Source organism: Triturus cristatus, chromosome 9, assembly GCF_964204655.1.
Source record: "Triturus cristatus chromosome 9, aTriCri1.1, whole genome shotgun sequence".
Taxonomy (NCBI): domain Eukaryota; kingdom Metazoa; phylum Chordata; class Amphibia; order Caudata; family Salamandridae; genus Triturus; species Triturus cristatus.
Window position 1 is genome coordinate 802,768,484 of NC_140592.1, and position 25,453 is coordinate 802,793,936.

General features: G+C 40.7%; 1 protein-coding gene across 1 annotated transcript in view; it reads left to right on the forward strand.

Moving 5' to 3' along the window:
• LOC146798868 (nesprin-2-like) overlaps positions 1-25,453 on the forward strand; it is a 1,144,883-nt gene that overhangs the window by 334,231 nt on the left and 785,199 nt on the right. Inside the window, exons 30-35 of the mRNA XM_085627789.1 lie at positions 1,019-1,632; positions 7,429-7,608; positions 10,648-10,798; positions 17,535-17,693; positions 18,315-18,476; positions 21,454-21,555. Of these exons, the coding sequence (XP_085483915.1) occupies positions 1,019-1,632; positions 7,429-7,608; positions 10,648-10,798; positions 17,535-17,693; positions 18,315-18,476; positions 21,454-21,555 (1,368 nt within the window). The remainder of the gene's footprint in view (positions 1-1,018; positions 1,633-7,428; positions 7,609-10,647; positions 10,799-17,534; positions 17,694-18,314; positions 18,477-21,453; positions 21,556-25,453) is intronic.

Sequence of the window (25,453 nt, forward strand, 5' to 3'; positions counted from 1 at the left end):
CTAAGGAAGACTAATTAGTAGCTCCTCTTGTCAAAGTTCCTAATCGAATTTAGAAAGGAGCCTTGTCTCCTCTTTTCCCATGTCTCTGTTGAGATGTCTTCCCTCCAGCTTAAAAAATGTCAGCAATATACTTCTACTATCTGGGAAAACAATCTAACCTCAACATGTGAACAAGGCGAGGTTTGGGGTATCCATAATGGATCGCACAGAAACCCATTACTCTGATGCACTCATACATACCATACATGTACCACAGAGGCTACACACAAAAACACACACAACATGCACTGGGGATGTAAGTTGTAGGATCTGGGTAAGTGCACATAGGCCGAACTTAACTCGAGTGGGCCATTAAGTCTCGACTCCAGTGACACCAAAAAAGATATTACCATAACTATGGATTCACAAATCACAGTACACTGCCACTATCACTCCATGTGCTAAACCCATGACAGGAACAGTGTTTCATAATCAGTAAAATGAGGGCACACTTGGTGCATCCCTCCAGGTTCAACACCTCATGCAATGGGACAGGCCTCTGCATGCAGACTAGATCAGGGCAGTGTAACACATCTGCGTACCATCCAGGGGACATTCTTATCTCAAGAGATGCGTGATGACATTTCAGTCTAGTGCCACACTCTGACGCCAAGTACATATGCAGTGGGAGATTTATTATATCACTACACTTGTGTTGTGTTGATATCACCTTATGTTCAAATCACAGAGAAGGCCATTAGACAGGACTAAAGAACTCCATAAAATAGAACAGGGCACACCACAGTGGAGAGCCAAAAAACATGTGACAGAAATGACAATGTGGAAAGCGCTTTTAATAATGACGAAAAAATGTGCAAGCAAGTTGTTCAATTTATTTATAATTTAGATGTAGCGCCGTTTTTACCTCAGAAGGTATCAGTGCACTTTCTTTCATTTGGAGAGTGGACTATAAACACGTTGAAAAAACATTCTCTCCATTTATTTGTTGCTATTATCTCTTGTTTGCTTTCTATTTTAGGATGTACAAAGCTCTCTAGAAGATCAGATAGACATATGTAATAAACTAGAGACCTCTGATATTTCGGTAGTAGATGAAGTTGACCCAGTCGATTTTGAAGCTGCACTTAACATTGCACAGCAGTATAAGAAACAGTGTGAAGACACAAGCAATAAAATGCACAATAGTGAGACCATCCTCAAAGGACTAGAACGTTTTTTATTATCACTAAATGAGGCAAAAATGGCAGTCGAGGAAGCAGCAAACGTTTCAGCAAAGGATCTTCATAAACTGGAGGAAAAGAAACTGAAAGTAGAAGCCTTAAAGGATTACATTTCTTTGATGAGAGACAAAGCAAAACGTTTGGATGAGGATCTGGAAACTGCAGTTATCAGCCTGGAAGATCCAGAGAGTGGTGAAAACACTTCTTGTGAAAAACTTGTAGCAAAGTTTTCTGAAAAGCTAGAACAACTTCAGCAGTCTATACAGGAACAAGGAGATGCTCTACATCAGAGGGAGCTGCAGGAATCATTTTTCACAAAGCATGATGAACTCTTGAAGAATATTCAAGATATCAGTCATCGGATAAGGAAGATAGGCTTGAAAGATCCCACAATTCACGCAGTCCAACTAAGGTAAGTGTCTTTTTTGTCTGTTTTTGCATGGGTCTACATCTCTGCAGCAGTCATTTTCATATTTAACCATGTGTTTTTGCAAGACAGCTCTCGAATGCAGTTTTCTCTGCTTTTGGTGCTTTACATATTTACCAATGCAATAACTTATTTCCACACCAGATTTAATGAGAAGGTTCCATCATCAAAGCGTCAGTCATCTTGGTGACTTAAGCTTGGAAGACGATAAATCTCTGCATGCAATATGTTGACTAGATTAACAGCTTCAGCTTTTTGCATGTAGTGATGCCATGTGCAAGTTTATATTTTCTGCAAAGTATATAGATCTCTCTGCATTTATAAGTGACACCAAGAGCCATCGACATTGTAGTGTCAGAGGAATGGTCAATTTTTGGTATTCACTTTAATTTAGAATGCCTTTTCCACAATTATCTGCACCATACTAAACCAACTGCAGCTAGTGCAGAGAAGCATGAAAGACTATACAGAATGCCTCCATTCCCTGAGGTGGCATAAAGAAGGATGATCAAGACACAATCATAGGGGTGGTGGCATGGAACATGGTGTGTAAAGAAAGACTGGCAATGCTCCTAGTCATTTTGTGTCCTGCTCTTACTTACAGGAGTTACCAAGCACTATAAAAATGAAAACCCACACTAACCATGGCACTGGGTACTGTGTCTGAAATGCAGAGTTGGACTTTCTGAGCCACCTTAACTCTCTGGGTAGACAATTGGTCAGGGCTTGAAGTGATGTAGTGTAGGGCCAGTCCAAATACAGACCAGTACACTTATCACAGTTGCAATAAACATGGGAATGACCAGCAAAAGGTATGAGTACTCAACACTTCATTAATAACTCAAGTTTATGGTGCAAATGTAATTTCTAATAATAGGAACTGTCCAAAACGTAGCGGCTATCAAAACAGTACAGTAAGGCAATACAGTTGTAAAACCAGTCTCCCTGACTATGCATACTACATGCTGCTTATGATCACTAAATGGCAGAGAATATCAGCATTAACCTGAAAGCAAAGAATACAGTAGGACAACAATGATGTTGCTGAAATGTTGATGAGTAAAGCCATGTTTACAAACATATAATGAGCAGGGTCCCTAGGTGATTGTGATCACACAGTAAAATGGGTGCTATTAACTCTTACTCCAAAATTAATTTATCGTGTTATTAATTGGCAAAGTTTATGCAGGAATCGATTGATTCTCCTGTCTGTACTGTGAGGGTTTATGCTGCCGGGCAACCACTGACTTGCCTCGCTTGCAGTTGGTTCTGAACCTAGAGGACTGTTTTCTGCCCCTGTCCTTAATTGGAAGCAATTAATGGGCCGGTCCTTTGTTGCACTGCTGACTCATTTCCGAAACTAGGCACACATATCTGGGTGTTTCCATGGTGACTATATTCTGATGAAGACCTTAGAAACAAGCTGCAAGGTTGACATATGGGAAATGTAACATTCAGGCTAGGTATTTTCCCTGATTCAAAGAGACTGTCAAGTGTAGCTACATTTCTGAATCCATAACAGCTATTTTTTATATATACAACATACTAGCGTCCATCTTTATTTATCACCCTCTGAAATATATCTATGCGTTATTTGTATTAAATACATTTTATTGGCTACCTTTGTTTTGAAGTATTTATTACAATAGTAATTGAAAATGTTATCCAATGTTCACTAGAGTGAGTCTTTAGAGAGCCATTGTTATATAAAAGAGCCGCTGAGAAAAAAAACGACGAGAGATTCTTTTACTATTTACAATCACTTACATTATTTGTATCTTTTATTACAAGAAACATTAACGGATTGGTGATTGACACCAAAGAGCGATTTTCTCTTGATTCTTGTATGCTAGCTACCAAACTCCAAAAGCGTACGGAATGTGTCACGAAAATAGAAATAGGCCTTACAAAACTGCACCATCAATTGAAGGCATGTCAGTGCTAGCATTTGCCTTTAATATAAGGGCAGAGACCTCCTAGATGTTTGAACTATTGTGCATGAATGTCAAAAATGCAAAACCCAGATATGTCTTTGAGTGCATCCAGATTCAACAAGCAGGACCTTGAGATCTGCTCATCGTGAGCTACAGCAAATTTCCTGTGTCTGTTTCTCGGATTCAATTTTTTCCCTTTTGTGTTTTTTAATCTTGTAGAATATGTTGTATGGATATGAACTCTATGGTAACCCACTACCGTTAGATGATGTCTACAGTTTGAAAACTGTAAACAAAGTATGTAAAACTTGCCATGTGAAGATTTGTGTGACATATATGGGTTAAACCTTTTGAGGTTCAGAAAATGCTATGGGGGCCGATATAAATGCATCTGTAAAGCCTCTGTAACCACTTTGTAGCATTCCTGTAACCGTTTACAATAATTGGTAATGATTCTGAAAGTGGTGTTGCCTTTCACGAACTACTAAGAGATGTCCATAGTGATTGCAAGACATGGTGTAACTCTGAAGCACACAATATGGTAATCAGTGCGATCACCTAACTTTGAAAATAAAGGTGAGCACCTGTGTGTACTGTTATTGCTAGTTTGTTTTAGAAATGTGTACATGAAAACACTGCAAAACACTCTATAAGAAGGCCAAACAATGTCTTCCAGTAACAACACATGTCCTCTATTTTCATTACATGTAGTTTCTTTTTAATAATGACACAATCTTTATCGGGACCAGTTAAGTTTCTTTAATAAAACTCTTAGCTTAGTCCTGGGTAGCTGTGGCACAGAGCAGTAAGGCCTAATCAAAGGAATGAGTGTAAAGCATCAAGATGTATCAGAACAGTCAACAAGTAAGAAACACAACACAATAAAAATCTGACACCAATCTATAAAAATATGTTGTATTTGTATCTTGAAATTGACACCGAATCAAAAAAAATCTATTGAGGGAAACCAGAGATATGACTTATCAAAGTCAAGTCAATCAGTGTAGTTTGCTTTTAGGAAATGCAATACATTGTTGCAAGTGGTTAAGCAGTTTTTAAAGAATGGCTTCTCTTTACTTGGATGGGCCACAATGAGTCGGAAGCCAGTCACAGGGACCATAAAGGTCCAGAAAGACACTTACCTGTCGTGTCCAGCAGTTTCAGGGTCCACAGTGTGCTTTTGTACTTTACCTCAGTCCAGCCAAGAAGTGCTCCTGAGGTTGGTGATACAGGATGCTGAAGAGATGCAACAAGTGTACCGGGGCCACGCTAGTGTCCATGAGGGTCAGGGGTCACCTCCGGCCTCAGGACTCATTCTCCCATGATGCAGCAGTGGAAGGCTGTGCCGGTCCAATGGCCACTGGTCAACTGCTCTCCAGGTTTTAGCAATCCCCGCGGTTGCTTACATGTAAGCAAATCTTTCTTTCTGGGGACCAGCACCCACTTTGTTGTAGGCTATTTGTCCCACTGACTTTAGGACACCTCTGAAAGTTCAAGACTCGGTCGCCCAGAAGGCACTTTGGCTTCCAGCGAGGACAGGTGCCCCCGGACAGTTGTACTCTCATGGAGTGCAGGTTTCCTTAGTTTTTGGGGGTCCTGAAGCTTAACAGGAGGCTAGCCAACTAGCCCTTGGAGTAACTTCAGTCCTGAAACAAGTGGAGCTGTTTGCTATGAGTGAGCACAGCAGGCACAGTCCTCTTTGTGGGTCCCGCAAGTGAAACAGGGGCAATTCAATCTTTGGTGCAGTCTCTCTTTGGTGGATCCAGAGAACAGCAGAGCAATTCTTCTTCTGTTTTCTTTCCAATCTAGTAGTGATCTGAGGACTGTGTGTCATCTTCATGCTTATGCCATCTTCATGTTTGTGGGAGAGGAGGACTCACTAGCCAATGGGCCAATAGTTCCCACGAGGCAACCATTCCCACTTTGCATCTCTTCCTGGGGGTCTGGTCACCAAACAATTCCAGGATGCCCTTTTCTACCCATTAGCAAGATGTGCAAGTCTTCTTCTTATCCATTGAGGAGCCCTGAGCAAACCGCTGGGGAATACACAGCATAAAGAGACACTTCACTTGGAATACCAGTTCAGCAACGGGTTTGCTACCTCTGGAAGAGATGTCAGCCTGTCTCCCTAAACAAAGGAATGGGCCTGTCGAGGTGTGGTTGCCATATGCTTAACTGAGGCGGTAGCCTCTTTGAAGCTGGGCCATTGGTGCCTACCAAGCAGTATTCTTCCTGCTGGAGGAGGTTATCACTCTTCCCATCAACAGTTATGTTTGATCCCTGGTCCTGGGAGTGCTTTACACTTCTTATCAGGGGGCATGCTGTCTCAGGTGCCATCAGCTGCAGACAGACAGGCAAGGCTACAGGAGGTTTGGGCAACAAAGTAGTGACTTTCTAAAGGCACCTTCCTATTAAAGGTTATCTTAAATCCGATCTCAGCAATGAGTCAGGTTTAATGTAACAATTAGTTTGATACCTTGGAGGAATATCTTTGGTGGCAATGGTGGCTGGTATTTAACAGCGGTGGGTGGTGGGGTAAAGGGGGACAGAATGAAAAAAAAAGCAACACTTACCTGGTGCCACCTCGATGCCTCTCGGTCCTCTTTGCCCACTTCCAGGACTCCAGAGCAGGAAGCACCCATCTCCCTGGATCAACATAGCCAATCACAGCAAAAAGATGTTGTGATTGGTCTGAGCGACGTGGTTCGGCACTCAGCCATGGTAGGAGAGCCTGGGCATGTTCCCCACTCAGACTGTAATGCAGCCTGGATAGAGAACATGCACAGTGCTCATGACTGTTTGGCTGGCCCGAGACGGCGGGCCAAAGCGTCATGTGCACTTGGAGTAGGCAAGCCATTCCTCCCCTGCCCTGCTCTGTGAGCAGAGCAGCCCCACCCCAACCCATCTGAGTAAAGACCTAATAATAAAATGATAGTTACAATGAGTTATTATCATTTTATTTTTCCCATTTTGACCTGCTCAGTGGGGTGACGCTCCTTCACCTTAGCGGAGGAATCGCCCCTATTTTGTGGTTTCAAATGAAAGTTAGCACATAATGCCATGGCTAGTAACACTTCATGTTAGCCAACGGGACTATTGGCCTTGCTACAATTAAAATGACAATTTCATGTTTTCACTGCCAGAACATGTTAAACACCAACAGAAAATGCCCTTCTTTTTTATATCAAGCACGCTGCCTGGTGGGCGACTATGTTCCTCCCTATGGGTGGCATACTAATATTAAAAAGGAAAGGTTTGACCTGCCAAAAGGGTGTATATTGCCATGTCAAGTTGTCAGTTTTAACGCTGCTCAACTAGGCTGCAGTGGCTGGCCTGGAGTCACGGTTTCACCTTTGTCACTGTAGTGATGTCACAGTTGAGTGCTGGAGTCCTCTAATGACATTTGACTTACTAGCCCTGGGTACCTTTCGTACCATATGCTAGGGATATATAGGCAAGTTAAATAACCCAATCAGTATTAGACAATTGTACACAAACCTTGGGGGTCAGAGCACATGCACTGGGCTTCAACTGCAAGAGGCACAGTGCACTACAGAGTCAAAAAAACAGCAGCAACAGTGCAAAAAACGGGGGGGGGGGGTGATCATACAAAAAGGGATCCTTCCTACAGATGTATGAAATAGGACCATCATAACCACAGGTCGGAGATTAGTTGGCACCTTGCTGTGGGGATAACATATTTCAACTTTTTGCGACAATCTGTGTCAGGAATAAGGATGCTGAATTTGTTTTATTACTTCATCACATTTTTTTATTGGGGTACTTTAAATAGTTTTGTAACTGCAATGCGACACTCGAACAACATTACATCTCCTCTAACCAACAGGATAAAATCACTTCTTGAACTGGAAAAGGAGCTGGATTCTTATGAACAGGAAAAAGACAGCATTGAAGAAATTGTTACTCATCTTCTAGAATTCAAGGGCATAAAAGGAGAAAAAGCTGAAGAAATCTTTAGAAGTACCGAAACTTTTTGCGAGGAAGTCAGGCTCTCAATAATTGAATGGTGAGTTGAAACATTTTAAAGATGCCTCCTAAATCTTTTTACCTAAATCAATTTTGCTTAATCTTTAATTATGATTTTAAAGACAGAATTTGGAGGCAGAAATTAAATTGATGATTTTTTTCAAAACTCTTTAAGATGCAGTCTCAAATATATTTGTGTGCCTCCTCCCTTACACATACTACAGGAAAGGAGCCTTACCTGCAGAAAAAATATCTCCCCAAGTTCTAATTCATTTTCATTAATGTGTCACTAGAGTTGCTTTAAAACTTTTTATAACGTCCTCTTTAGGGGACCACAGTACATGTTTTAACCATTCTGCTCATTAGTGAAAAACTCAATATTTTTGGGATAAAATAAAGGTGGCCAAAAACTCCACCTCAGAATTGTTCAAAACAGTTACCAATCTCTCTGATTGTGATCAGCGAAAAACCCTTATTACCGATCAACATTTTGCAATGAATTAGCATACTTTTTTCAAAGTAAGGCTAACTGTGTTTATGAGGAATTAGCAGCTATTCACAATTCCAGCCCACCAGATGATCTGCTTGCTTATCTCAGGTTGTTCTTTTGGAAACGACAGGCAGCACGGTCTCACCAGATGGTTTGAATAACTTCTCCCTTATAACGGAGGTTAAAGTAGTGAGACTAATTGAATCAACTAAATCTGGATCTCCCTCAAACCATGCCTGTCTTTAGGTTTGCACCAGGTCCCTGGTTTGATCGCAGCCCACCTGACAAGATTATTGAATACCATACTGATGTCAGATGGCCTGGAAAAAGGCTTCAGTTCTTCCAATTTAAAAAAAAAAACCTTCATTGGAGCCAAAAGTGACTAAGAATTATTGTCCAATCGCTCGCATGCCTTTCCCTGTAAAAATATTAGAAAAGGCTTTAAATGAGGATCTCCCAGTCTATTTGGACTCCAATAATATTCAGAACCCCTCCCAACATAGTTTTAGGCCGAAACATAGTATTGAATCAGCCCTAGTGGTTGCTGCCGAGGAGATACGCAGGCTGTTGGATGAAGGAGGCAGGGCAGTGTTGAATCTCCTAGATCTTTCAGCCACTTTTTGACACTGTGAACCATGAAGTTCCTACCAACCAGCTGGAGAGGATTGGTATAGGAGGCCCTGCCTTGTCCCTAATAAGGTCCTTCCTGACTAATAGGGAACAAACAGTGGAGTTGAACAGTTTTAAATCTATTGCTTTCTCTCTGTCCTGTGGAGTGCCTCAGGGGTCTTCTTTATCTTACACGCTCTTTAATATTAAAATCACTCCCCTGGTGTAACTTATTCAATACTTTGTTTTCTTGGCCATTTCCTATGCAGATGATACGCAAATAATCGTATCAGTCCCAGTTGAGGAAAGCACAGTGGCTAATAATTTTAACATGTTGAAGTCTACATGCAGGAAAACTGTTTGGAACTAAACACAGAGTAGACGGAGGTCATTCTGTTTGGAAGGAACACTTTGTTCTGGAACAACGCAAGGCCGCCTGTCAACATATAAAGTAAAATGTTCACAAAAAGATGCAAACCGGGGTACGGGTGTTTACCCGATATTAAAAAAAGATAGCCTTGGGTACCTTTTATAAAACAACTTTTATGGTATGCCTCACTGATGAGACCTAACAGGGTTGAAACCGCTCAGGGGTTCTTTATGTTCCCTTCTGGAGGCAGCCTTGCCTGGCAGTTTGGAATGGACTGTTTCCATGACGAACAAGGTCGGCGCTGATCTGTGTAAGGCGGGCCTTTGTCTAGAGTGGCACTTGGGTGAAAAACAATAGGTTGGAATGTTGCCTCGAGTAATTGTCTGCAGTCAGCCTTTTTGCAAAAATTCCTTCCATCATCTTTTTATGCATCAACTGGGACAGTTGCATCACATTGATTTCTCATATTATTCAATCTTAGCCAAGCTCCTTTCTGAACAGTCAGCCTTTCCAAAACAGCTTTTGCATATGTCTTTAGAAGTTAACTTCCATTCTGATTTCCTCTGCATGGTCCTTTTCTACCCCACCCGCTCCACCAGAGGCTTTTGCCTCTAACATGAGGCATTTTACCTAGAACAGTAGAAACTAAGAATAGTCAAACTTTTCCCCACTACTTCAAGAGTGGCTGCAATGTCTTGGCCTATCCTTCTTGATTTTGGGGCACCTCATCTTTTCCTACTGACCCTAACCTCTGCAGTTGTATGGCAAAAATATTGTATGCAGACGTATTGTACGACATAAACATTGTGGTCTAAATTTCATATTCTAAAAGTATTGCTCATTTAGATGTGGATTTTCTATTAATAATTCCTATGATCAATATTTTTTAAAACATTATTTAGGACAATATATATACATGTTAGTTATTCTGACAACAAAATTATTGTACTGTTGCACCATTGAAGGGATAGTTTGTGTAACCTGCTTTTATCAGGATTTGAAGTTAAAGTACATTGAGCCCTGTCAACTAGTAACTTTACACACCCTTAACTGCAACTACCCATATCTTTGTGGTAGGGTGTTTGTTGGTATAGTCTGGTGGACTGTGTCTGTGCTTTTGAGAGTAGCAAGACTTATAACAGACCTTACTGAATCATTTGAAAGAATTGGGCAGTTAGAAAATAAGTACAAAAGGCTACATACAACTGTAACTGACACATTTGAAATTTTATTAACTTTGGAATATTGCAGGAGAACATTAGATCTTGTTTTTCCATTAAAGCCTTGGACATTTATTAAATCGGTAAGTGAAGTCTGTCCGGTTTGGATATTGCCTGAAAATTGATTGAAATCCCAATAATATAAAGTATTGTTTTAGTGGAATATTAAAAGCAAACCTGTGATTGTGTATTGACATTAGATTGAAAAATAAAAGCCTAGAGATTAAAAAACTCCAACATGTGAAAGCAGATAACATTCAAATGTGATACAATTAAGTGAATATCCAAAACTTTGTATAGGTGAGAAGAATTAAATACATTAGAATGAAGAGTGATTATGAAAAGTAAACAAGATATATCATATAACAAATGTGTTTTTTCATCTGCAAGTCGAGAGCAATGCGAAAATGTGATTGAACTGTTGAGGCAATTCCAGAGCTGCAAGAGTGCTCTAACAGCAGTTATTGCAAAACAGGAGCAGAGTATCCAACAAAGAGCTTCATACATAGGAAGAGAAAATTTACAGCGGACGGCAGCTAAGGTGAGTCTAGAAAAAGGAGTATTTCATTGTCATGAGTTGTACACAGCTACACTATTACATCTAAATCTTCTCCTGGATTTGGTTCATATGATGCAAAATCTACTGGTGTTGTGAGGAGACACAAACACTTGTTTCTCTCTCAATTTAGCCCATCCATGCTACTTCCGCGTATGCACTATTATTGTGAACTGTATTATACATGGATTAATTGCCTGCTTTTACATCTTGACAAAACAAATACGCATGAAAACAAGAAGTGGCTATAAAACTAAATGACTCCTGGGGTGTATGGATGAAAGCCTAAATCTAGGGTATCACACTCATGCTCACTCAGTGGTGCAAGACGACTTGGGCACAATACAGAATCAATTTTCTATATCCCATTGTTAATCTTAACTAATCTTAACTTATAGCTGTTTGTTTTTTTGTATCTTTGGGAATGTCACACATATCCTTCACTGATCGAATATAGTCCAATACTGGTAACAATACATTTCTTCTTTTTCCACCTGAGAACATAAGTAGGTCAGTTCATTTCAGAATGCGTATTATCTCTTTCTTCAGGAGTAAATGTCTGTAAAATATTAACATTCCTGCACAAGATGAAAGCAACACACAATCATCGTCCTATATTTCATATAGTACATTTTGTCATCACATACTCTGTGACAAGGTACAGAACAGTTTATCAATCTGTAAAAATATTTAACTAGTCTCAAATGACTTAAAAAAACATAATGAAGGTTACTTCTGATACACGTTCAGAACCAGTTCTTTTTCGAAAACTTCCTAGGCGCCACACGCCCAAAGACTGCTATTGAAACTGTATACCCCTGTGGCTCTGGGCATACTACACCAGTTCCAGGGGTGCAACGTGACTTTTGAAAGTAGTGCGTTGTAAAAATTGGGGACGAGGTTGACTTAGAGAGCATGTGTAGTAAGCGTAGGGTTCAAGGTAGTTCTACCCCCAAGAATTTCTTTTTAAAAGGGAGCGGCAAATGTTGCATTTTAAAGCTATTTTTATAAAGGGTTTGGTGAAAAAGCAATAAGGTTTATAAAACAATTCTGATGGTGTAGTTTTGGCAGTGCTTAATTTGTAAAACAAATAAGTGCCAATGCCCTTGTCAGGAGACCACTTCCGCTTGCACTGCTCATTGCCGCTGTCATTGCTGTCAATTACAGTATCAACACAGCTACTAACCATCACACGCCTGCAAGTGTGACAGTTCTGACTATTCCAGGCCCCAAAAGCTATAAGAATGGCTTTGGCGGCAGGTATTAGTATTTTTATTATGTACATTGGATTAATAAACAACTGGTGTTGTGCTTGTCTCTAAATTAGACAAACAGCACCACTATGTGACAGACTATCATAGGTGCTGGTTTAGACAATTAAGTACCAGTGCCGAGCACTACAAACCACCAGCTCAAATTAAGCACTGAGTTTTGAAATACTTAAAAACTTGAATGTGTTGAGATTTCAGGTGAAAACGTGAGAGTGGCCTTTATTTTACAATGTTGAACAGTTACATCCTGCCTGTGCTTTGTAGAGTGCACATTATCTCTCCTTGCTATTTTACGACAAGTCAAAGATGTGACTAGACTGCACACAGATCACACCAGCAAGTGCATTACTCCCCATAGGTATTTCACTGCTGGCACTGGATGTAGCAGATGCCAATAAATGCATTCTGTGTGCCACCAATTAAGTAACCCAGCATAGAATCACTATCATATTTGTTCGTGTTACGAACTACCCAGTGTTCTGTCAGTGAACCTCATCTCACCCTATCCTGAGCTGATCTCACAAACAAACCTAAGCACTGATCATTACACTACTCTAGGCTGAACGACTGCATTGTTATGGCAGTGAGTGCACCTGAACCCATCCTGCCACACCACTGGATTAACAGAGCACCTTAAAACATTCATTATGGCACTATTACGCTGGATTACCAGTGCATTTGAGCTCACCCAATTCTGGGAACTACACACTACTCTCATAAAGGACCTTACTCCATGCAGTGCTGGAACTACCACACTGCCCTACCAAGGCTCCTGAAACCATCTGGTGTTGACAGCACTTTATTGCTTTGCCACTTACTCAATACATTAAATTTAGGGACAAGCACACAGCAGTGGCGGCTCCTCCCCTAAGTCAGAAGAGCGTCCCCCCACTGCTTGTTGAGCAGGGCAAAAGTAAAATAAAATGATAATAACAAGAAGTTATAATCATTTTATTTTTCTTTGCGGGACTCCGACTCCAGCCAGAACTGGTTTGAACTCCCTCCCTAAGTGCGCACTTGGCATGTTCTCCACTGGGCTGAGTTGTACAGTCCAGTGGAGAACATGCCCAGCCTCCCACTTACTGCCTGAGCGGCCATTTCGGCCCCTCAGCCCAATCACGATGCTGCTCCTGCAGCGTCGTGATCGGCTGGGAGAGTCCAGGAGACTGGGTGCTTCTGGTGCTCTGCGAGGGCTAAGGAGAGACATGCGGCGGTGGCAGCGACGAAGGAGGTATGTTAATTTTTTGTTTTTACATCATGCCTTTCCCCCTCCCCCTCCCACCCCTACCCCTGTACAGAGGCTGCCGCCACTGGCACACAGCTCAACAAATGCACCTCACCCACTTTAGAACAGAGACCACCCTACTGCTCTGCCAAAGTATATTTGCACTACCTGTTGTGGGAACATCTTACTGCTCAGTGAATGCACTGTAGCACATTTACGTTTGGGAGTTGGATCTCGACCTTGCTCTCTCAATGCACCTTACAACTTTTAATGTTGAAACCTAAATGTTACTCTCTCACTTCAACTGATCTATCAACGGTTAGGACAACTATACCACTCAGCGAAACCACTTGATCCCATCAAGGAGAAGGGGGTCTCTGCACTGCTCTGCCGTTACAGAAGACACTGCTTTACAACACACACATCAACTAATGGAGTGCTGAGCACCCTATTCAGTTCTGTCAGTACTTTCTAACCCTTACAGGTCTGGGATCATTTTATAGCTACTAATTCATTTCAACCAAGGGAATTTGTACAATAGTGCAAAAGAAAGCAGGTCTACCCAAAAAGAAAGCTTTTCAAATATTAAAAATAAAAACATTTGCTTTTTAACCTCAGGCACTGCCCAACACAAAGCACTATCCAATGCTGCTAAGTCATAGAAATGCAGATAAACATCCTGTGGTTGAATACAAAATGTTTGATCAGGAAAACTGAGATCAAATCCCAGCTTCCCCAGTGTATCACATTCCTGTGCAAAAGACTTTACTTCACTGTGAAATGTAATCCAGTGAAAGGCAAAAGTAAATCCCTTTCCAGAGTGGGAAAGAGAATCGAAGACTTTTACACTTTGCGGGGCTCCAGGAGGAGTTTCTCCATGCTAAAAAAAAAATCTCAGAGGAGAAAAAAATGCACTATTGCACAAATGTTCTGCCATGTTGGCAGTCATAATTGTACTAAATGTACACATTTGCCGAGAAATACAGTGACGGCTGGCATCTACGTGGACGCAGAGCGTGCGCAAGTAAAGTAAGTGAATTGGACCCACAGTGTAATATTTATGTGTATTCAACATCTGGAATAATGAGTCCTACAGAGTGCTGACTTCAATGTGCACCGAAGCATCTGTGTATTGTCTGACTAGAGACTGCTATAACTTGGTGCACCGATACCAAGGGACTGGAATCTTTGATTCTGGCGATAGCGCGGCACGCAAATCCTGTAATCACTTGTTTTCTTTTGGAATGGGGAATAACTTCACAGACAGGGAAATATCGGGTCTATTTATACGCATTTCACACCATTCCGGTGCAAAAAACGTTGACATTTTCCAGCTGCTCAGAGCAGGAGGAAAGTTCCAGTAGAACGACAGGTGGTGGTGATGTGGTGGTAGGTTAAAATAGGCTTCGACCTGTCTGGGGGAGCATTGTCTGTTCTACCGTGCTTCTACAGTGATAGCGCATAGGCCTAGCTGATCTGTTGCCTGAAGCTGTATCCCTGCAGCCACTAAAACCAGTCCTGTATCTCCGGCCTAGATTTATTGGGTCTGGTGTTTCTGGGCCCATTAAATTCAGACTCAGAGCTGCTTGGAATTGTGGGTGGCGGACCCTCACCCTAAGTTATCGCTTGAGTGAAATTCTGCAACCTATAATTTAGTTCTTGGCATCCAGATTGTCACCTCCTGATTTGTCCATCAGGTGCAATGAGACCTATGCCACTTTTTAGAGGATGGCCATAGACCCCAGACTATTGAATTGCCATTTTAATTTGCATCAGTCAGTTCGAATGTAAATCAGGCACACGGCCTAAAATGGCTGTTAAATGTTGATCAGCACTATGCACATATTTGAGTCTCAAAGCCACTGAGTCTAATTTAGCTAAATTAGGGTAAATGTTGATTCTCAGTAGAAATCTGTTTGAGCATCACAACAGGGAGCAATAAAGAAAGTAGCAGCACAATATTTGAGCAATGTCTTGGGCACAGTACCACAGGGTAAAACTGAGGCATAAACATATCAATAATTCAGCTGAGCTATAACTCCGCTTCTCTAGAGGCCATATTTGGCCTGCAGCTTCAAGAATAATTGAGTGTAACTCAGAGCATCATTAAGGTGCACTATCACTTTAATTGAGCAGCCTTAAAGACCTTTAAGAACCACAGGACAGATCTACGCTACACCAGAAACAGGACTACACAAGTAATGGCCACAACCATGCCTACTCATGTTCCTATATGTCCTTTAAGCTGCACATTCTACGCTTTGAGATTGTGTCAGTGGCATTAAATGGAGGACAGAAAAAGAAGAAAAATAATTGCAACAGAACAGTGATGAAGCAACTCTTCACTAAATTTAATGGAAATGAATTACAGGATCACTACGTAGAAATGCACATATGGAGCAGTTAACATGTTTCCCCAATTATTGGCATTTGTGAGAAAGCTCAGTTTCATAAATCTCACATGTTTTTTAATAATTGGTACTCCAAATAAAAGACAGCTTAAATCAACCAGTTGGTATTAAAAGCAATGTTTAAATATTATAGAAAGATAATGAACACAATGTGTACATCAAATGTGCGTTTAGTGGAATATAATGCACTCACTGCTTAAACGTGTATATTATAATCTGAACAGTGAGAATACAAATGTGTATATTTTCTCTGTTGATGCATACAGCTCCACCAATTTCGTACACTTTTGCAAGGGTGATAGTGAATTGGTTATTTAGTGTTCTTCACCAATATAGCAAACATATAGTCTGAGTGAATGGAGACTGCATTGTTTTGCACTGTTTTGCTAGTCCTTCTCCTGTATGGAAAGGCCACACAGATCCTGACATGAAAAGAAATCTCACTCCAACAAGAAGTAGACTTATTGAATGAATACTACAGACCCATTGTGATCTTCACCCATTAAGACAAATCTAATATCATAGTGTAAAGTCCTCAACACCACATCACCATAAAATGGGTGACTCTTAAAATGATGTAAGGGTAGTTATAATTGTTTAATGTCCTGCTTAAAACAAACATACATGATAAGCCTAAATGTAAACATAGGTTCAAGAAGAATCTCCAGAGTCACAGAAAGTAAAGCTTATGGTTAACATCATATCTGGACACATTTTCTACCAACAAGGCATCTTGTTGCATTTTGCATAAACCTGGAGGATATAAACGATGCAAACCAACTTAACATCATCAATAGCCACTTCAGGAAAAAAGTTCTCAAAAGACTGGATAGCTCACCAAAAAGAAGGCTGTGGATTTCTCCAACCGCCCGCGAAGCAGGACCTGAATGACATCTTCTGGGCGGATCTTCTGGCAAAGAACCAGGCAAGCCAAGTCCAAAATTAAGGAAGTAACCTAAAGTTCAAAATTAAAAGCTGCAAGACATTTTCCATAGCAGGACATAGAATCAATTATCTATACTATGTAAACCATAAAACACTTATGCGGTAATGTTTTTTTTTATGTTAGCTAAGATGACCTTTTCAAGTAAAACTACCAGACATATGCAGGTAGAATTTAAAATTAACATAAATGAAAAAAAAACATGTTATTTTCTGCCCACTGCGTAAGGACGTGGCAGGCTGTACGTTGTCTAAACCAATTAAAGTAGACAATTTATGAAACTTTAAGCGCATGGCATTCCCAAACAAGGCAGGGAGAAGCAAAACAAGCAATTGCGAGGATGTCATCCATGTGTTTAGCTGAAATCTGTGAGCCCGATTCACACAGGTAAACTGAGACGCAAGTCAAACTTTACAACTTTTGGTATGCACAAAGGGCATTTACTACTCGTAAATGCACTTTGTGAATACCAAAAGTTGAACTTTACGACTTTCGGTATTCACAAAGGGCATTTACAAGTAGTAAATGCCCTTTGTGAATACCGAAAGACGTAAGGTTAGACTGTCATCTCATTTTACCTTTGTGAATGAGGCCCTGTGTTTAGATGAGAACATATTTGTCACAAACTGAAGAAAACATCATATGCATTCAGAAGAGATTTGTAAAGGAATCATGTTGACTGGGTCCCTAAATACAGAACATCACATGGTTCCTGGGGCAAGAAGTGGCACTGTAGAAGAATACAAAGTTAACCAAAGCTTGCAGACTGAACTTAATGTGTCAACTCATTAAAGTATTCTTCACTGTGAACTTCTACCTGCTTAACTATATACACAGTCAATTGGTGTAAACTTATTTCCTCTATTTTCAGCTTAAAACAGAAAAAGCAGAGTTAAACCAACACGCCGGAGAAATTGACAAGATGAATAATATCTGTAAAAGTCTTCAGTTTCAGATGATTAAAATGGGAAGCTTTGAGGAGCCTCCATTTGAGAAAGAAGCGCACATGATGCTGGACAGGTGGCTTGATGTAAGTATGAAAAGATGTCTTGAACAGTGTCTTACCTTGTGATGACTAACAAATCTAGCTATTGTGACATCATAATACTGGGAAATAAAAATTGACATAGTGGGATATGACACAAACGTGGTGTGTCATAAGAACTAAAAGCCACCTTTTGTCATACCAAAATCCAATCACACTCCCAGGCATCATAGCTATAACCACATTGGTCTCAGGCAGATTGTGCTGCTTGCACTTCCAGTAGCTAGGAAGGTCAGTTTTTATACCATTTTCTAGAGTGTCAAACAATTGCGCTCTCCTTGGAGTCAGTATTTCGGCAGCCTACCCAGATGAATGGTTGCATTAAGAGACTGAAATTTTGGAGGCAGGCCATGTGGCTGCCCTGGAATAAATGTGGATCTAATGGAAGAAATATATTTTTAGAGTGTCCTTTTTCACTGCAATGTAAACAAAGACCATGACCATGTGTGATAGTCTATCATGGATGAGCATATATTATGTAATACCATGCTTTTGAATACTATTACAACGATAATAGGCAACCCAAAATCATTTTCAAAATGTGTTACTGCACGCAATGTGTTGTTTCACAGATATAGCTATGTCTCATATTATATCTATTCATAGATAAACGAGAAGATGGAGAACAATTGTGAAAATCTAGAACGAGCATTAGTGCTGTGGGATCAACTCCTGAAGTTAGCTGATAACATTGATCAGTGGGCTCAGCTTCAGCTCTCAGGGGACAAAGACCAACACTTATCTAAGGAGGAGTTTGCACTGCTTGAGGTAATTAAGTTACTATCAATCGCCTATGTTTATTGAAAATCTCACCTTTTCTAGTGTGCTACGCAAGCTATTGATAGTATTACACACTTTAGGAAATGGTATGCAACTTAATCAGAATTACTCAGACAATAATGTCAATGAAAACTAATATCAATATTTTTGTTTGGTGTTATACTCAGAGGTTGTTTGGGTCATGTACATGTTCTCATTTCATGGTTGACACATGTTTACATTACATTTAGGTGCACACAGAGAGGGAGTAAGAAGAATTTAACAAATCCATCACAGACCCTCCTTGGCTTACACCAAAGAAACACAAAAGTATTCATGAATTAGAGAAACGTTCCCACAGAGAATGTGGAAGTAGACCAAACAAAAATAGCAGGGAGAGTGGTCATCTTATAAGGGACAAATGGGATAGCTAACCACAATGTAAGATGACTTGCAACAATACTCAGTATTTCTCTTTGCTAGATGTATGACTCCCATGTTAAAAAAATATGCCAGGCTGTGTGGGTGTGAATGAACTGCATCTTTAGTGACCTTTTTGATTGCAAGATGGGCACACCAAATAAACACAGATCACAAGAGAAAAGAAGACCAGGGAGATTCCCATATTTGTGTGAATCTTGACCGTACTACTGCCATTTCTTTATTACATAACATATGCTAAGCAAATGTACTGTTTATTTCATTATACTTTCTGAATTATAATTGAATACCAGATTTGTGAATATCTGTTTATTACCAAATGCCAAACCATTACAAAATCAGAAGAGAAAATATGTTCTCTTTTTCTGATATATGCCAATGAAATACCTTAAGAGGCGCTGCATTTTCACCAAAATATTCAGGATACAAAGGTAGCTTTACCTTTTCTTACATTTTTGGTAAAAGCCTTTGAAGATTAGAATGTAGGAGTTAAAATTGCTTGATACGTTTATGTGTGTTGCATATGAAATGTAAAATCATAGAAAATAGTACATCCACAATAAATTCTAAGTAGCTGCATTATCCGTCTATGCTTGATGGCACAATGCAGTCCCGCTTTGCAGAGTGGCTATTTGAACCATTTTGTGCAAAGTATGTGCAAGTCATGCCTTTTGGGTGGCGGCATACAGTTGGTGCAATATAGTGTGATCCACAACCTTGACAACCATTGAACAAGAGTATTTTCTGTGTTGTCAAATTTAATGAACTCAAAGTTGGTACTGAAAACCTTGGTGGATATTGAGGTGGATGTTGAGAGTACACGTAGAGACAAACTAGCTGAACATGTATGCTTTGCTACTTTTCATCCTTTCTGAAGGCTGTGTCTCTGGTAAGATACATCAGTAGAAATGTATTTTGAATGTGTGATAAAAAATAGTTTCTGGTTAGCACCAGAAGGTGTCTAAAAACAGTGGAGTAGCTAGAGCATTTGCCATCCCCAGGGCGGTCCTTGAGTTCGCTGCCCAGTGACAGCCAGTGCAGGTAAGAAGGGGTAGGGGAGTTGACAGACGATGGGGGAAAATAACATTTTATAAAAAGAAAACCACTTACCTTGTGCTCGCCGAAATTGCTCACCTCACGTGAAGTACCGCTGCCCCCCAAAAAAGTGCCAACCAGGGTGGACTGCCCCCCTCCCCCCCACTTACGCCACTGTCTAAAAAGCATTATCACCAGAGAAGAAAATAGCGGAAGGGAAGAGTAGGTATGCTGAAGCCAATATTTAGTGATTAGATTGAAAACATTAAATAAATCCCACAAAATTACCAAAATTTGCACAAGTTGTATATCTGTCTTTTTCCCCAGGTGGCCAAAAGGTAAAGGTTTGGTAAGGATTTGCATGACACATCAATGGGGAGTGGGTACAGATTGGTGTGATCACAAGGTCATCTATCTCAGAGAGATGATATTCTTCAAGATAGGCATTTACATTCATACAAGGTTAAGTCATGCATAGAGTATACCCTTTCACTTTAAAAAATATATATTTTTGAGCAAATCACATTTTTATGGTAAAAGGTTTTTGCAATCAAGTTACTGCATCTCTAGACACATTTAAGTGCCCTAGGGTCACAAGTACATTAGGAAATGTACAATTTTTTGGCTGAGGCATTGGTTTGGTTAAGAGATGAAACTTCTTGCAATCAAGTTACTGCATCTCTAGACACATTTAAGTGCCCTAGGGTCACAAGTACATTAGGAAATGTACAATTTTTTGGCTGAGGCATTGGTTTGGTTAAGAGATGAAACTTCTCAGTTACATAGTTCAGGAGCAAATTAATCTTTGTTGTAGAAAGGCCAGTTGACTAGTTAATACATACATTTACCATCTAGCACCATAAGTGAGAGTGCTTCCAGAATCAGGATAAAAACGTTTGGGTACACAGAAGGGAGAGTACAATAGCTGCTTCGATTGTGTGTTAATAAAGAAGACATGGAAATGGTCCAGCTGAAACTACCTACTATTGATTTTTTAATGTATTTAAATAATTAATAGTTCCACACATTTCATTCCCTTCTACCATATTGTCCTGGAAGAACATATAGGAAGCCTTGTAAAGAGATACAGCACAATATCGAATTTAAGCTCTGGTTTGCGGTGTTGAAAAACAGCTGCAGAATGTAGTTATCCACCTGTGTAGAGAAGGTTTCTTCACCCAAGTAAATATGGGTATCAGCTCTCAGACGGTCACATATTACTGCACCAATTACACAATAAAGCAGATCTTCCATCTCACAATGTCACCTGAAAACGTGTGCCTCACAATCACATCCTTCAAAATGGAAGTAAGGTACAATTTTGGCATGTCTTTGTATCTATAATTATGCCCTATTTTTTTTAAGTTGAACCACCAAGTAGATGTAAAACTGAGTATGTTCGGGACTAGATCAAACACATCTGAACTTCAATGTGATCTCAATTCTAGTGATCATTTCAAATCATTTTTCAAATGGAGCTAAAATATAATACATCTCTCTTACTTTTTAGTCTGGATTACAGACCCAAGAAAAAAACATTGGAGAATTTAATAAAAAATCAGCAGATATACAACAACTTCTTCAAAGCAATGATCCACCTCTTGAACTGCAGGTAAGAGTTTATGTGATAACTGCATATTATAAGATCATAATATAGTTTATAGCATTTTGAATTTATTGTATACAGTAGTTCAGTACATGCTACTCGTAGTGAGCTACCAATGTATATATATATATATATATATATATATATATATATATATATACATTACCTACTGGCGGTGCGGTCGTCAGTAGGTAGTTATAGTTACAACCTAGTTTTCATATGAAAAGCATTTTTTGCTTTGCTAATAACGTTGGCGTCGTTTAACGAATCTTTAGGACATTTTCCAAAAAGTTGCACTTTTTAGGCTAGCACCTATCTGGAAAGTTTGGAGGTGATTCGTCAAGCGGGGGCTGAGAAAAAAGGGGGTTCCAAAACACGTTTTCCCTATGTTCATTTCCATAGGAAATTGTGTGATGAGCTACAGCCCAAACTGCTGAACGGAATTACCCCAAATTTGGCAAAAAGGTAGTGCTTGGGTCAGAAAGCGACCTTTTTTTTTAAAATGGTGTAAATCCGTTCAGTAGTTGCTGAGAAGTTGGAAAAATAACAGTTTCGATATCTGGGCGGAGCCTAAGTCCTGTGCACGAGCTTCACTGTGATTGGCTGTCAACACTCCAAACCAGGAAGTGTTGGCAGCCATCTTGTGACTTGTGTAATTTGTAATTTGGTGTAAATCTGTTCAGTAGTTTTGGAGTTAGTAAAGTAAAAAGATTTATGTAAATCTAGAGACGCGTATGAATCACTGATCCTTCATGGATCCGGGTGGATTCGTAGATCCACGCTCCAACAGCAATGCTGTGATTGGCTGGCCACAACTTGAGAGGCTAGTTGCAGCTGCCATTTTGTTCATTGTGACTCGGTCCCGACAGAAAATATAAAATTTTAAAGTGATAGAAGGGGTCAGGGTAGAGGTACCCTGACCCCATGGGACTGATGGAGGGGGTGTGTGAGGGACTCCTCATGGGCAAAAAATTGTCCATAAATGTATTTTTAGTGCACAAGGATCCGTGGATCTACCCGGGTCCTCCCTCACCCCAATTAAAAAAACAGATAAACCCACTCACATATCCACACACCTACTCACACACTCACTCACACTCACATACCTGTACACCCACGTACACACCCACACAACCACTCACACACCCACTCACAAACCCACAAAACCACTGACACACCCCCTCACAGACCCACACAGCACTAACATACCCACTGACACACACCCACTCACACTTTTATGCAACCACTTATGCACCCACACAACCACACACACCCAATCACATACACATATAGACACATACACACCCACCCACAGACCCACAAAACCACTCACAGACTCACACCACCACTCACACACCCACTTACACACCCATACAACCACTCGCATACCCATACAGCTGCTCACACACCTACTCACAGACCCACAAAACCACTCACACAGCCAATCACACAACTACTCACAGACATACGCAGCCAGTCACACACCCACACAACCACACATGCACATACCCAGGTTACAGGGATGTTATAGTTAGGAAATAGCATTAAAGAACCTACAAATTAATTAAAAAAACAAAGGTTACAGAGATGTTATAGTTAGGAAACATAATTTTAAAAAACCTTAGAAATTCACCGATAAAAACAAAGGCTACAGTGATGTTATAGTTAGCTTCAAATTTTACACACACAAATCCATAGAAATTCAGCAGTTATAGTTATCATTATCTCAAGTAACTGTAACTCGTGCCTTAAGGTATCTATGACTCACATCCATGCCATTTGGGGGAAGGTGGGGCATGTCTGTACCTCCTCCCCAGGCCAAGATTCACCCTGAGGACCCCATCACCCAGAGCCCAGTGTAGTTTTGAGGGGGAAGAGAGCACGCTGCCCCCTCTCCTGATGGATTTCGACCCCGAGTACCCCATCCCCCGGGGGGTTTTGGAGAGGGAGGAGGCCCCCCTCCCGAGCCTCAAAGGAACCCAAGGAGCCCACCCCTGGGGCCGGAAAGTAAAGATAAGTCTGTCACTCTGCTATATCAGTGCATAAATCATAGTGAAATACTTAGGCCTCAATTTCTTGACCATCAAGCGCAAAGTCGATCAACATGATAGGTGAGGGCTCTAAAGCATATTATGCTCCCCACAGAGTCTCGGAATCAGCGCCATAGATCTACAAGCATACCTGACATGGTGTGAGACTCTGCAGATGGTTGAGTTGACTCACACACAATATGCTTTAGAGCCCTCTGACCTATCATGTTGATCGACTTTGCGCGTGATGGTCAAGAAATTGAGGCCTAAGTATTTCACTATGATTTATGCATTGATATAGCAGAGTGACTGTCTCCTTGATCCTGATGAATGCCTTGAACAGTAATGTCATTTGGGCAGAACCATGATGATCAATAGATAGGGTATTCATTTTTAACCCTATACTCACTTGCATTTTAATTACTATCACATAGGCAGGAAGAATAAAAGTGTTGCCCCTATGTAGATCGTTTTTAATCACACTTTTCACTTTTTGTTCTACTACTTTGCACTCTGTCCCTCCTTACCATATCGAGTTGGTAGAACCAACCCGTGCTTTGCACGCCTGCTCCTTCCCCCTTGGGTCAAGTCGTAGCACACACGGGGTACCTTGCGGTCCCTGTGTGTTGGAGGAACCCAATGATGAAGCATGTCACCCTCGGGTGAGTGAGGGTTTCCGTCCATAACTGGATTATGCCCAGCAATATGGTTAGTCCATAGCTTTTTTGGTAGCACTACCCTATATTATATGTGAGAAATATTAATTTTGGAAGATATGTAGGATAGAAGTTTCTATCAGGTAGCTTAGTTCTTCCCTGGACCCTCTCTCGTGTGAGTTATATGCAATATACCATTTGCCAGGCCCAAACCTTTCTTTTAAGTACATATGTCACCCCTAAGGTAGGCCCCTAAAATTCATAGGGCAGGGTGCTGTGTATTTAAAAGAAGGACATTTGTACTTACGTTTTACATGTCCTGGCAGTGAAAAACCCCTAAAGCCATTTATTCTGTTGTAAGGCCTATCTCTCACGTTGACTAACACTGGGTTACCTTATTACATTTAATAAGTGGTTACTTTTGATTAGGAACAGGTAGATATGTGGTGTTTACACTTAAATGAATTGTCATTTTAAATGGTAAAGTTGGATTTGAAATCAAAATTCAGAAAATGCCACTTTTAGATAGATGGCTTTTTCTTGCGCTAACCATTAGTGCCCTCTGCCAGTGTCCTGAGACACATGACTGTGAATGGCTTTGTTGTTAGGGTTTGTGTATTCCTTCCAGACAGTGACAGAGGTGTGGATAGGATGGGTCATCCTGGCATGATGACATGGAGGAGCTGCACCCAGCCCCACTTGCCCTTCAAATGTCTCTGCCTCACACACAGGTACACACACACAAATCTGCTACCAGCCCTACCCTATCTTTGGTCACCCCAGATTTCTTGGAGCCCTGACAAGGAAAAGGAAGAACTTTACAGAACTAGATGTGGGGGTAGTTTGGGGAATCCCCCCACTTCAAAGGCTGGCACCAGGTATAAATAATGGACCTTCAGAGACAATAATCAAAACACAACTGGACCTGTGGATTGAGGACTGTATTGCTTTCTGAGAAGGAAGACTGGACCTGCTCCTTAGACCCCAGGCTAACCTAAGATTCTCCAAGGGTCAGTTTGTTGAACTCCCTTCTGAGCTACAACTCAACAAGTTCCAGAGGCCTCCCTGCAGCTGTCCAGCTCACCTGCTGCACTGGACCTTCCTGGGCTTGCAACTGGACCAGCCTGAGCCCTGTTGGCCTCTACTGGAGTTAGTTCCCGATAAACTGCCCAAGGTCCATTGGTTGGCATCAGTTGAGTTCCTCCTAGGAAGAAAGGT